We start from the raw sequence: 12,271 nt of genomic DNA on the forward strand, positions 1-12,271 counted from the left end.
ATCATACCTGGACTGTGTGTGTGTGTGAGATAACCCCAGTGGCCAGACCATGTTACTGCAGTTAGCTGAATTGAATTAATTCCTGATTTTCAACTACAAGTCCCATGATGCTTTGTGTGTATGCAAAAGGTGTGTTGTGGTTAGGGTTTCTCACCTTGTGTAGCGATGTAGTGGTTGGGTCTGTGGTAGCCCTGAAGGAGACAGAAACCACAGGTATCAACATCATGAGGTCATTGGTAACACACAACATCATTGGTCAGGCTCCATCCGTGTCAGCCATAAACGTCCTCCCCCTCATCTGTGCTGTGATGAGCTCATCATCACCAGTGGGTAAAGCGCTTTGGGGTCCCCTGACCCAGAAACACAATAACAGAGTCACTTGGAGGGAGCTGGGTTGGAACTGCCACCCTTCTGATTGCTGGTTCAATCAATCAATCAATCAAATGTTATTTCTAAAGCGCTCTTCAAACAAAGTGTGATTCAAAGTGCTTTACAAAATGACCCCAGATTCCCATAACAGGTTAAAAACATTTACAAACATATGCAAGCACACACACACACACAGACACACACAAGTAAAAATTATATTAGGCTGAGTCCAGATGAGCCAAGTAAGGTAACGCAAGGAAACGCCATCAGAGGAGCCGTCTGCCCCGGCAGCATCAGGTCTTCCACACTAAGTCAGGGCGCTCATTGGAGGGGGAGCATAGACCCCCACCTATAGAGCGCCCAGGAAGCTACAGTCGACCACCGCTCCCGGGGCAGAGGGCCCCCACAGAGGAAACACTGGATTAAAATGAGTAAAAATGTAATAAAAGAGCTAATATAAATGACAAAAATTAGAAAATAAGTAATAAATAAAATGATATAGACAGTAAAATAATAATTTAAATAATAAAACTGCTAAAATATAATCATATAGAACATGCAAAGCAAGTAATAAAATATAATCATGTAAAACGAGAAATAAAACTGTAGAAAATATTTAGATGAAAGCTAACCTAAAAAGATGGGTCTTGAGCCTGGACTTAAAAACATGAACGTTCTCTGCGGCCCTGAGGTCCTCTGGCAGCTCGTTCCAGAGGCGAGGGCCGTAACACTGGAAGGACGCCTCGCCGTTAGTGTGTGTCCTGACTTTAGGGATGACCAGGAGACGCCTGCCAGAGGAGCGCAGAGGCCGCGAGGGTTCATATGGTAAAAGCAGTTCTGAGAGGTAAGAAGGCCCAAGACCGTTAAGACACTTAAAAACCATTTGGTTGGTTCCAGATGATGACATCATGGACGCCATTAAAAACAAACACCATCATTGGTACTCACATCCACATAGTTTGCATTGATGTAGTCCGAACCGCCATCTCCCTCCTGAGGTTGTAGACGCACACGAGAGTGATCGTCTAACACACACACACACGCACGCACGCACGCACGCACACACACACACACGCACGCACGCACGCACACACACACACACACACACACACAGTGTTACCTGGTCTGTCAGATAAACAACTTCCTCTGAATTAAAGAGCTGCTAACACACTGATGGGCTTCAGCCCTGGTCCAGAGAGCAGGTGCAACCCTGTGGGTCCAGGAGCCTGTCACCATGGTAACTAGATGATCTAAACCTAAAACTGCTTTTAGTGATTAAGCCCCTGATAGACCTTGTCTCTGGATCATCACGTCCCTGACTCAGCCTGAGAACAGGGGCAGATTTACCATCCAGTGGGACCTGAAGTCCCAACTGGGAACACCTGGACCACATGTGGGCCTTTAACCAGCCTCCCAACAGGTCTGGCGGCTCAAACCAGTACGTACAGGCGATGATGTTTCCGTAGCGGTTCTTCATGCGGTTCTCATCCTTCTTGGCCGAGTCCCATGGTGCAGACTGTCCCTCAAAGAACCTCTGTGAAAACAAACAGTTCAGTATGAGAGCCATGAATGATGCAGGAGGTGTTTGGCTTGCTGCTCGGCGCGTGTCTTCATGGACACGAGACACCAATGGGTCCAATTATGAGACGGGGCGGCTGAGAGACGCTGCAGGTAAACACACACACCGACAGGTGTGTTCATGTGTTCACACAGAAATAAACGGATCCAAGAGCTGTGTGAGGAGACGACACATTAACATTTCACAGCGTGTGTCTCCCTTTGAACCACAGTGAGTCCCTGAGACTCATTAAAATGTGTGTGTGTGTGTGAAGATGATCCATCAGCTTCACACACACACACACACTTTGGTGAGGAACAGAGAGAGGTAGAAAATAGAAAATAAAAAAAGAATGGAAGGAAGCGATGAACTAACGACTCTCTCTCTCTCTCTCTCTCTCTGTGTGTGTGTGTGTGTGTGTGTGTGTGTGTGTGTGTGTGTGTGAGAGAGGAGCAGGCCTGCAGCATGCTTCAGGCTGTGAGAAGGTGAAGGTCATGATGTGTTTGAAAGAGCTGCCTGCTACGGTTCAGCACTGGAGCCCCACAGCAGCGGTTATGCCTCCTGATTGGTCCCAGCATGATCTGGGATCTGGTTCCAGTTTAGAACTGGTTTCATAAACCTGGATAACATCCTGTGTCAGTGGCACGCTGAGCAACAGCACATAGTGGCTCCCACCACCAGCCGAGGATGCCCAAGGTGCTGTACCCGTGCAAACGCACACGTATCACAAGTACAGCTACAATATTGTAAAATGCTTAAAGTAATGAAACACTAAAACTCGCAAAGGGACCTGAGATGAAGCACCAACCGGATGTTGGTCCCAGAACCTAGAGCCTGAACAGGCACGATCACGCCTAGCCTGAAGCCTGATTTATACTTCCCATCAGCTCCACGAGGGACAGACACCCACGCACGGACGGAGACAATTTGTCCTCAGACTTCTCCGTCTCCTGGGGGGCAAAGCAATTCCCCGCCAGGACACCAGAGGGCGTAGCGCTGATCTGTGGAATCCTGTCATGTATCGGTCCAGATAGAGTGTTTTTATGGTTTTTAATGTAGTTTTATTGTTTTTTTGTATCTAAGAGACTTTTTAACACACATTTGCGGCTCTGTAGATGACAGCAGCAATCTGAACAATTGCAAGTTTCATGCTGTCGTTCTTTTTTTAAAACAGAAACGGTTTTGTTACCTGATTTCCCGCTACGTTTCGATTGCGGCTGCAAACTTCCTCAGGCTGATGCCGATGGTGGCGTCACTTCCTTCTCCGTTTATCCGCGGGCAGCAGAGGACGTTGTCGCCCTCTGCTGCCCGCTCTCCCCTCTCCGACGATGCAGTCCCGTGCACGATCCAGCGTGTAAACCCCATCACCTGTTCATGGTCCCACATCCACGTCTCCTTATCTCGATTGCTTCCTTGATCCATCTTTTGTATTTTTGTTGTTGGGTGGTTATGATCCGTGTGCTGTCCCAGTCCATTACATGGTTTTCTCTTAAGCAGTGATCTGTTACGGCTGACTTCTTTATTGTACTTTCTGCTTCTTCTTTTGCTGCTCTTGTGTGTTTTCGACTTGTTTCTTTCTCACACTCCTTTCTGTGTTCTATTGTTCGTGTGTTGAGTTGGCGTCCGGGTTCTCCTACGTATGTTTTATTGCAGAGTTTGCATGGGATTTCGTAAATGACTCCACATTTAAGTCCAGCTGGTATCTTGTCTTTTGGGTGCACTAGTCTGTTTCTAACTGTTGTGTATGGCGTTGTTGGTGTGTTTATGTTGTGTTTTTTCATTGTTGCTCTTATTTTTTCTGTTATGCCTCTGATGTATGGTAGGGTTATCACTGGTTTTGGTTCTTGTCTTTCTGGGTTTCTGGTTCTTTGCTTTGGTTGTTCTTTTCTATTGTTGTTGTTTGTTGTTTTCCTTTGTTTATTGCCCATGTCGGGTATGCGCAGGTCTTTAAAGCGTGTTGTATGTGTTTGTCCTCTTGTTTACGGTCTCTCTCTTCTGTTACCATGTTTGCTCGGTGATATAATGTTCTGATTACTGACATGTTGTGTATGGTGGGGTGTTCTGATGTCCATAATAGATATTGGTCTGTGTGTGTTGGTTTCCTGTATGTGTTTATGTTTAGGGTCCCGTCGGTCTGCCTGGTGATTTTCATGTCCATAAATGCTATGCTGCCTTCTGTTTCTAACTCATAAGTGAACTTTATGCTGCCCGTGTCGTCAATGTTATTCAAGTGTTGTGTTAGTGTTTCTGTTTGACCTGTTGGTATGATTTCCAGTATGTCGTCTACGTAGCGTTTCCATAGTTTTATTCAGCAGTTTGGGGGGGCGGTGGCGATGGCTTTTTGTTCCAGGTCTTCCATGAAAACTGGCACAGGGTGGCTGATAACGGGTTACCCATGGCGAAGCCTTCCAGTTGTTTGTATATTGTGTTGTCGTATGTGAAGTAAGTGGAGTTAGCTACCAGTGCTATCAGTTGTGCTATGTCGTCTGCTGTGAGGTTTGTCCTTTTATGTAAAGTCTTGTCCTGTCTGATTCTGTTAACTACTATGTCTATGGTTTTTTGGGTTGGTGTTTTTGTGAACAGAGATGTGACGTCATGTGACACCCCACCATACACAAAATGTCAGTAATCAGAACATTATATCAGAATCAGAATCAGAAAAAGGTTTATTGCCATTGTCAGTGAATAAACAATTCACAAACTAGGAACTTGCTTCGGTACTAACGTGCTACATATAACATGAATAATATAATTAAAAATAGAATAAAGTAGAATAAAATATAATAAACTAGAGCAAACATGGTAACAGAAGAGAGAGACCGTAAACAAGAGGACAAACACATACAACACGCTTTAAAGACCTGCGCATACCCGACATGGGCAATAAACAAAGGAAAACAACAAACAACAACAATAGAAAAGAACAACCAAAGCAAAGAACCAGAAACCCAGAAAGACAAGAACCAAAACCAGTGATAACCCTACCATACATCAGAGGCATAACAGAAAAAATAAGAGCAACAATGAAAAAACACAACATAAACACACCAACAACGCCATACACAACAGTTAGAAACAGACTAGTGCACCCAAAAGACAAGATACCAGCTGGACTTAAATGTGGAGTCATCTACGAAATCCCATGCAAACTCTGCAATAAAACATACGTAGGAGAACCCGGACGCCAACTCAACACACGAACAATAGAACATAGAAAGGAGTGTGAGAAAGAAACAAGTCGAAAACACACAAGAGCAGCAAAAGAAGAAGCAGAAAGTACAATAAAGAAGTCAGCCGTAACAGATCATTGCTTAAGAGAAAACCATGTAATGGACTGGGACAGCACACGGATCATAAACACCGAACAACAAAAATACAAAAGATGGATCAAGGAAGCTATCGAGATAAGGAGACGTGGATGTGGGACCATGAACAGGTGATGGGGTTTACACGCTGGACCACGCATGGGACTGCATCGTCGGAGAGGGGGAGCGGGCAGCAGAGGGCGACAACGTCCTCTGCTGCCCGCGGATAAACGGAGAAGGAAGTGACGCCACCATCAGCGTCAGCCTGAAGAAGTTTCCAGCCGCAAACGAAACGTAGCGGGAAATCAGGTAACAAAACCGTTTCTGTGGTTTAAAAAAAAGAACGGCAGCATGGAATTAGAACCACGACACCGCAAGAACACACCTAAGGAAATCGCAGGTTTGCATTTCTCGTTTTGACAGAAAAGAGAGCTCCACTCTGCATTAGTATTGCAATAAATCAGGCTTTACTTCTGGCCGAGGTCACGCTGAACAGAGCGAGTTCAAGTGAGGACAAACACGGTGGCGCTGATCCCGATGGTGAGTCAGTGAAACCGAATCGGTATTTGACTGGAAACCAGTCCAAGGCTAGCTGGAGTAGCGTGCTCAGCCTGAAGGGTCCAGTCTAGACAGGATATGATAAATGACCCACACTTGCATAGCGCCTCTCAGAGGAAGGACTCCAAAGCGCTTTACACTACAGTGTATCATTCATCCATTCACACACATTCACACACTGATGTGCCCTGGGGCGCACTGACGGAGGCAAGGCTGCCGAGCACAGGCGCCACCGGTCCCTCCGACCACCACCAGCAGGCAAGGTGGGTTAAGTGTCTTGCCCAAGGACACAACAGCAGAATTCTCTGTCCGGAGCCGGGATCGAACCTGCAACCTTCCGATTACTGGACAACCCGCTCAAGCTGCTGAGCTACTGCTGCCCCATAAGGATGGGAGCGATGGTTACAGGAGCTGCACTGACCCAGTGAGCCCTTCATTCCTACCAGGAATGTACTCGTTAAACGAGTGAACCGCCCCTTTAAATGCATGTGGAACCAATAAGAAGCCAGACCTCTACAGATGGGTGGCACAGACGGCTGGTTTAACATGATGTGAAGAGCCTGACACGGACGAGCAGGAGAATCATTAGTTTATCTCCTCCAGATGATAATGACAAACCCTGCTAAAGGCTGGAAACTGTTAAAAGCAACAAGATCAAGAGCCAAGTTCAGAGAACACGCTGGTCACCCAAAGCTTCTTTTACCGCCTCGTTAGCACACCAGCTCGTCTCTGAAGCACTCCACAGTAAACTTGTCCTTTTCCTTTCTGCTCTTCGACGTTCACGTCTAACAGACTTCACAGCGTCGGTGGCCCATCCCCCAGAAGTGGGTCTAGCCTGGTGGAAAAAGAGCTAAGTCGTTCAAAATGAAGGCACACTTTTGTGTGTCCCCTTTCCTCTCTCTCTCTTTCTGCAGGTCTAGAAGCAGATTCTTGTTCATCATTTATGGTTTATTTTGGTGAACCCCCTCCCCCAACTCTTCCTTCTCTCTCCCCCTTGTCTTACGCCTGTCTCCGTGCTCGTCGGGATTTTAAACAACCAACAATATTTCTAATAAAGTTTTGGTATCAGGAGTGGCGCTGTCACTGAAGCTGTAACACTTCACCTGTGAGATGAAAACTGCAAGGCTTGTCTTCAGCATCCAGACATCAGTTCTGATTGGTTTACAGCCCGACAGGACAGGTAAGCTAAGCTGAGTCCCATTCTGTCCCGCTCTGAACTTGAGACAGTTCTCCACACCTTCATCTCCTCACGCTTAGACTACTGTAACTCTCTTTTCACGTGTCTGAGCAGAACCTCCCTGAACCGTCTACAGGTGGTTCAGAACGCCTGTGCTCGGCTTCTGACCAAGTCCTCCAAACACACCCACATCACCCCGCTTCTCCTCCAGCTTCACTGGCTGCCAGTCACCTTCAGGGTTCATTTCAAGATCCTGGTTCTGGTCTATAGGGCCTTACATGGACAAGCACCATCTTACATTGGTGATCTTCTTAGTCCCTACACCCCCAGCAGGTCCCTGAGGTCCAGTGACCAAAGCCTACTGGTTGTGCAGCACCAGGCTAAAGGTCAAAGGTGACAGATCATCTGCTGCTGTGGCCCCCAGACTCTGGACCTCTCTCCCCCTGAGCCTGAGATCAGTGGACTCAGTGGTCTCCTTCAAACTCACCTGTTCAGGCTCTGGTGGGACCTTCATCACCTCCCTCTCCTTGTTCTGCTCTTATTCCTCTTTTGCCGGGATTCAATGGTTTCCCTCTTTCCTGTTCATGTTTTCACCTTTTCCTTACATTATTAATCACAATTTTTAATGAGAAAAATATTTTTAAATCGTTTTTTAAAAACCTTTTTTATATTTAAAATTCTTTGTTTTGTGAAGCGCCTCGTGGTTTTTATCTTGAGAGGTGCTATAGATAAGATTGTTTTCTAACTTTCCTCCAGTAGATTTTGAAGTCACTTTACTGCCTTTCTCTTGCTAAAAGTGCCTGAAAATTACTTTTACATTAAAATATATTAGCTTGAGTTAGCATGGAGCTTTCCCGTTTACCTCCAAACCAACACTGACCGAGGTGGAGCATGACCTCACGTAAGTGGCCAGGGGGTCCGGCTCTGATTGCAGCGGTCTGAGGTCTGCTTGTATTTTAACCGTCCATCTTATAGCTCCACAGGCAGCCAGCATGACTAGCCAAGTGGCCACCCGGGTCTTAGCTTTTGTGTTAGCTAAGTTAGCTAGTAGCTAACATTAGTAGGCTAACATTAGCTAATTTAATCCAACCCTCTTTTGACCGTTAAAGCCCCACCCTCAACTCCGCCTCTTTTCCCATTTTTGGATTGTCTGACCATGACGAGATGTGTGACACGTTCAAAATGGTGGCGGTGGGAACCTCCCGTCTTTTCTATAAAACGCATCATTTGAGCCTATGGACATTATCTGTCCAGTCTATGATGATGGGTTAGGATGGGCATAGCAGAGTCACTAAAATGAATGGAAGTCAGTCGAGATCCTCACAAGCATTTAAATACAAGTAGCCTGTGTGTGTGTGTGTGTGTGTGTGTGGGCGCGTGTGTGTGTGTGTGTGTGTGTGGGCGTGTGTGTGTGTGTGTGTGTGTGTGTGTGGGCGTGTGTGTGTGTGTGTGTGTGTGGGCGCGTGTGTGTGGGCGTGTGTGTGTGTGTGTGTGTGTGTGTGTGTGTGTGTGTGCGTATGTAACAGGGGGCGGGGTATAGAATGAGGAGCCTAAGTCACTTCCGCATCGTGGGTCCCCGGAAGAATGAAAAACTGAATGCAAGTCAACGGGGCTAAAAACGCTATTTTCTCACCGGCTTTGCCTCACGCCCTGAATCACATGTGTTGTACTGCAATTTAAATGAAAAGTAATGATGGGTGTTTTGACCACGCCAGTCACGTACTTTGCGATTTTTCTGCTTGTAAAAGTTTGGAATTAGCACGACTACACACCAGAAATTGCATGTCGCATGTGTGACATCACCACATAATCTCCTCCCCCCAGCGTAGCTGCTACTTACCAAATGACCAGATTTATGGTGGTTCCTTCCTTCTATGGGACGTTTGCAGAATTTACAGCCATTTCCCTCAGTTTTCTCCATGTTTGGTTTCTATGACGTCACTTTCGTGAAGCGATTTGCAGTCCTCGATTTATTTTTACACATAACCTAAAATAGTGTTTCCCTCTGTTTGAAAATAAGCGCATTCTTGGTACCAAAATGCATTTTTAAAATTTGCGGACATCATATGTGAAATCCATGGCACAAAACAAGCGGGATTAGGAAATAGCGTTTTTAGCCCTGTTTTTTGTTCTTCCGGGGACCCATGGTCTGGAAGTGACTAATGGGCCATTCCCATCTGTACCGGGTCGGCCCGGGCCGGGTAGCCCCAGTCGGCCCCAGCCTAGCCCGGTTGATTCCACACATCCTTGCCTTAAGCCCATGTGGGCTGATTCTACCCACCAATCAGAGGCTTGCTCTAATGGAAGGTGTGAATTTGCTGTCAGCAGTGGGTGTGTTGGCCCTGGTCGGCCTGAAGCAGACCCCCTCGAGAAGAGGGCTGAGAATGAGCCTTGGTTGGCCCGGAAAAATACCAGGCCACCCAGATATGTAAACAACCTACGCTACCCGGCCCGGGCCGACCCGGTACAGATGGGAATGGCCATTTAGGCTCCCTGTGAGTTTCAAACCTGGCAAAGAAGTAGTTAAAGTATCACAGCAGTTTCCCGCTCCTCCCCCTACTGGTTGAAAGTGGAGTTACAACTGTCATGAACAACCCTGCTGCAGCATTCTGTAGCTACCGCTAACAAAAATGTAACAATAATACGAGCCAGCTAATATTAAAATATACCACAAAGTAAAAAGAAGGCTCTTGATTTACCAGTTGATCTACCACCCAGTCCTCACCTGTGAACAGGAGCTTTGGGTCATGACCAAAAGAACAAGATCGTGGACACAAGCGACCGAAATGAGTTTTCTCAGCGGGGTGGCTGAGCTCAGCCTTAGGGAGAGGGTGAGGAGCTCGGACATTAGGGAGAGACTTGGAGTAGAGCCGCTGCTCCTCCATATTGAGAGGAGTCAGTTGAGGTGGTTTGTACATCTTATTCGGATGCCTCCCCAGGGAGGTGTTTCAGGCATGTCCTGCCAGCAGGAGGCCCCCTGGTCAACCCAGGACACATTGGAGAAAGTACATTTCCAATCGGCCCAGGAACGCCTTGGGGTCCTGTCAGAGGAGCTGGGGAAGATGGCCAGGGAGAAGGCGGTCTGGAACTCCCTGGTTGGGATGCTGCCCTTGCGACGCGGACTCGGATAGGTGGAAGAAGAAGAGAGAGATGAGAGATGAGAAAGTGAAAAGATCCACACGGTTGGACAAAAAAATATTATTCCTCACTAGTCCAATAGCCACAAAGCCAGGTCACTATCTGTGATTTTTAGCCTCCTTTAGCTCTCCCAAACTAGCGTACGCCGCACCAATGTCCACTCTGGTTTTAGCACTTTACTTCACCTCCAAAGACGTTGCTCGCTTACTTTTACTCCAGGCTCCACCATGATGTCAACAGAAAAGCAAACTCTTTTCTTCTTCTTGTTTTTTTAACAATGATCAATGAATTGAAAAAGCTAACTGCTAGCTTGTTATTAGCAACGACTAAAAGCCGTAAAACAAGTAAAGAGCTCCCCCTAGAACAATGACCTGCTGCACAGAACGGCTAAGTGCAGCATGTGGCCAGCAGAGGGCAGCAGAGTGTGTCAAATATAAACTGTGTGAAACTGCTTCGTTTTCACACAGAACAAGACCCCCCCCCCACACACACACACACACACGCACACGCACGTGCGCGCGCGCACACACACACACACACACACAGTCTGAAGCGCAGAATACGGAATACAGAACATCAGCAGGGGGACAGATTGAGACAGAACATCATGCGTGTGTGACAGTGTGTGTCCTGTCACTGTGACCCGATTGATCATGTGACCTGGCTACTTGTACAGGGCAGTCTCTGTTTGGGTGACTGGTTAGCACGTGTGACTTTCACCCGGGAGTCTGGGGATCGAATTCCGATTGGATCATTTTTTATATCCGCCACAGATCTCTCTGAAGAAGTCAGCATTGACGGCTTCAGCAACGCTGTGCCACTCCGTGGATTTTCTCTTATTTGTTTTGCAAAAGCACTTCCTTTCATTTCTCCACCTCACCCACAGGTACCTCAACTCCTGTTTCTGTGAAATAGCGCTTCCTTGATCTGCCTCGATCTACGGTCGCCATGTCATTGGCAGATGTTACGTGCTCTGCCCCTTTTCGGCCACAAGATTGCCTCAGTGGCTTCTGCCTCGTCTGTCTCCTGCACAGCTGTGTGTAATCTAGCAATCACCGGCCAGCTGTTAAAGGCTATTCTCCTGCCCACAGTCTGGGAGAAGGTCCAGGGTAGTGAAGGCTCGGAAGAGTTTTTGCTGCTCTCTTCTCCTCGCGTGTGTTGGTTAGTCTCGGCTTTAGGTATTCACTTTGGTATTTGGTATTAGATTTGACTCTCTGGTAATCCTGACCTAGGAACGGCTATTTGACTTTGATTGTGGACTTTTCCCAGCGTCCCTGCTTAACAGGGCGTCCCTCCATTAGCTTGGAGTTAGCGGTTATTTTGTTTCGGTTAAACCCCTTTTCCCAGCCCTTTTTGGCTTGACGCGTTTTGTTAGTCTTTTTTTTCCCCTTTTGTGACTATCTGCCTTTTTGTTTTGTTTAATAAAATCCTTTGTTGGACACTTACACTCTGCTATTATTCCACCCACACTCAAACTTTATTGCTCCCTCACCAACCACATCTCTCCTAGCGAGCTGAGGGACGTAATAGCGGAGCGCTGCAACAGCCGGCTTATGTACATGCATGAGGTCCACAAGGCACTTTGCATCGACCATTTATGGCAGTAAGTGGGCGTGGCGAGGGCGGGATGTGACTAAAAAGCAGCTGAGAACCTTTCTTGTTGGTCTCTGATTCATGAAGTGGAGATTGCGTGCAGCTGTGCGTCCTCCATGTTTGATAGATCACAAACCTGCTTGGCGTAAGAAATTTTTTTTTGCTGAGCTTCAGTACCGTTTTAGTACGGATTCTACGCCATGTTTGATAAATAAGACCCCTGACCTGGATTGGAATGTTTACTGTGTGAAGGTCTTTGAGACGACTCTGGTCCTGATGTGGAGCTACAGAAATAAACTTGAATTGAACGTTGAGTCAGAAAAGGGTAGAATGCCTTCTCCGGGTCAGGGATGAGGTCCTGCCCCAACTGGAGGAGTTTAAGTATCTCGGGGTCTTGTTCACGAGTGAGGGAAAACTGGAGCGTGAGATCGATAGGTGGATTGGTGCTGCTATAGGGATGGGTACCGAAGTCGGTACTTTTTAAGGTACCGACCGAATTCCACAGTACCGACCGAGCACCGATTCACGTCATTTGAAACGGTGCCTCGTTTCGGTACCCGTCCTTCATAACGA

The 12,271-nt window shown here is 47.1% G+C and overlaps 1 protein-coding gene across 1 annotated transcript in view; it reads right to left on the minus strand.

Annotated features, from left to right (window-relative positions):
- Positions 1-12,271, minus strand: part of LOC107373288 (receptor-type tyrosine-protein phosphatase mu) — a gene marked incomplete in the record, with an annotated part of 175,322 nt that overhangs the window by 27,030 nt on the left and 136,021 nt on the right. The window contains 3 exon segments of the mRNA XM_070553545.1: positions 155-191; positions 1,318-1,394; positions 1,816-1,903. Of these exon segments, the coding sequence (XP_070409646.1) occupies positions 155-191; positions 1,318-1,394; positions 1,816-1,903 (202 nt within the window).

The sequence above is a fragment of the Nothobranchius furzeri genome, chromosome 7 (genome assembly GCF_043380555.1).
Source record: "Nothobranchius furzeri strain GRZ-AD chromosome 7, NfurGRZ-RIMD1, whole genome shotgun sequence".
NCBI classification, from domain to species: domain Eukaryota; kingdom Metazoa; phylum Chordata; class Actinopteri; order Cyprinodontiformes; family Nothobranchiidae; genus Nothobranchius; species Nothobranchius furzeri.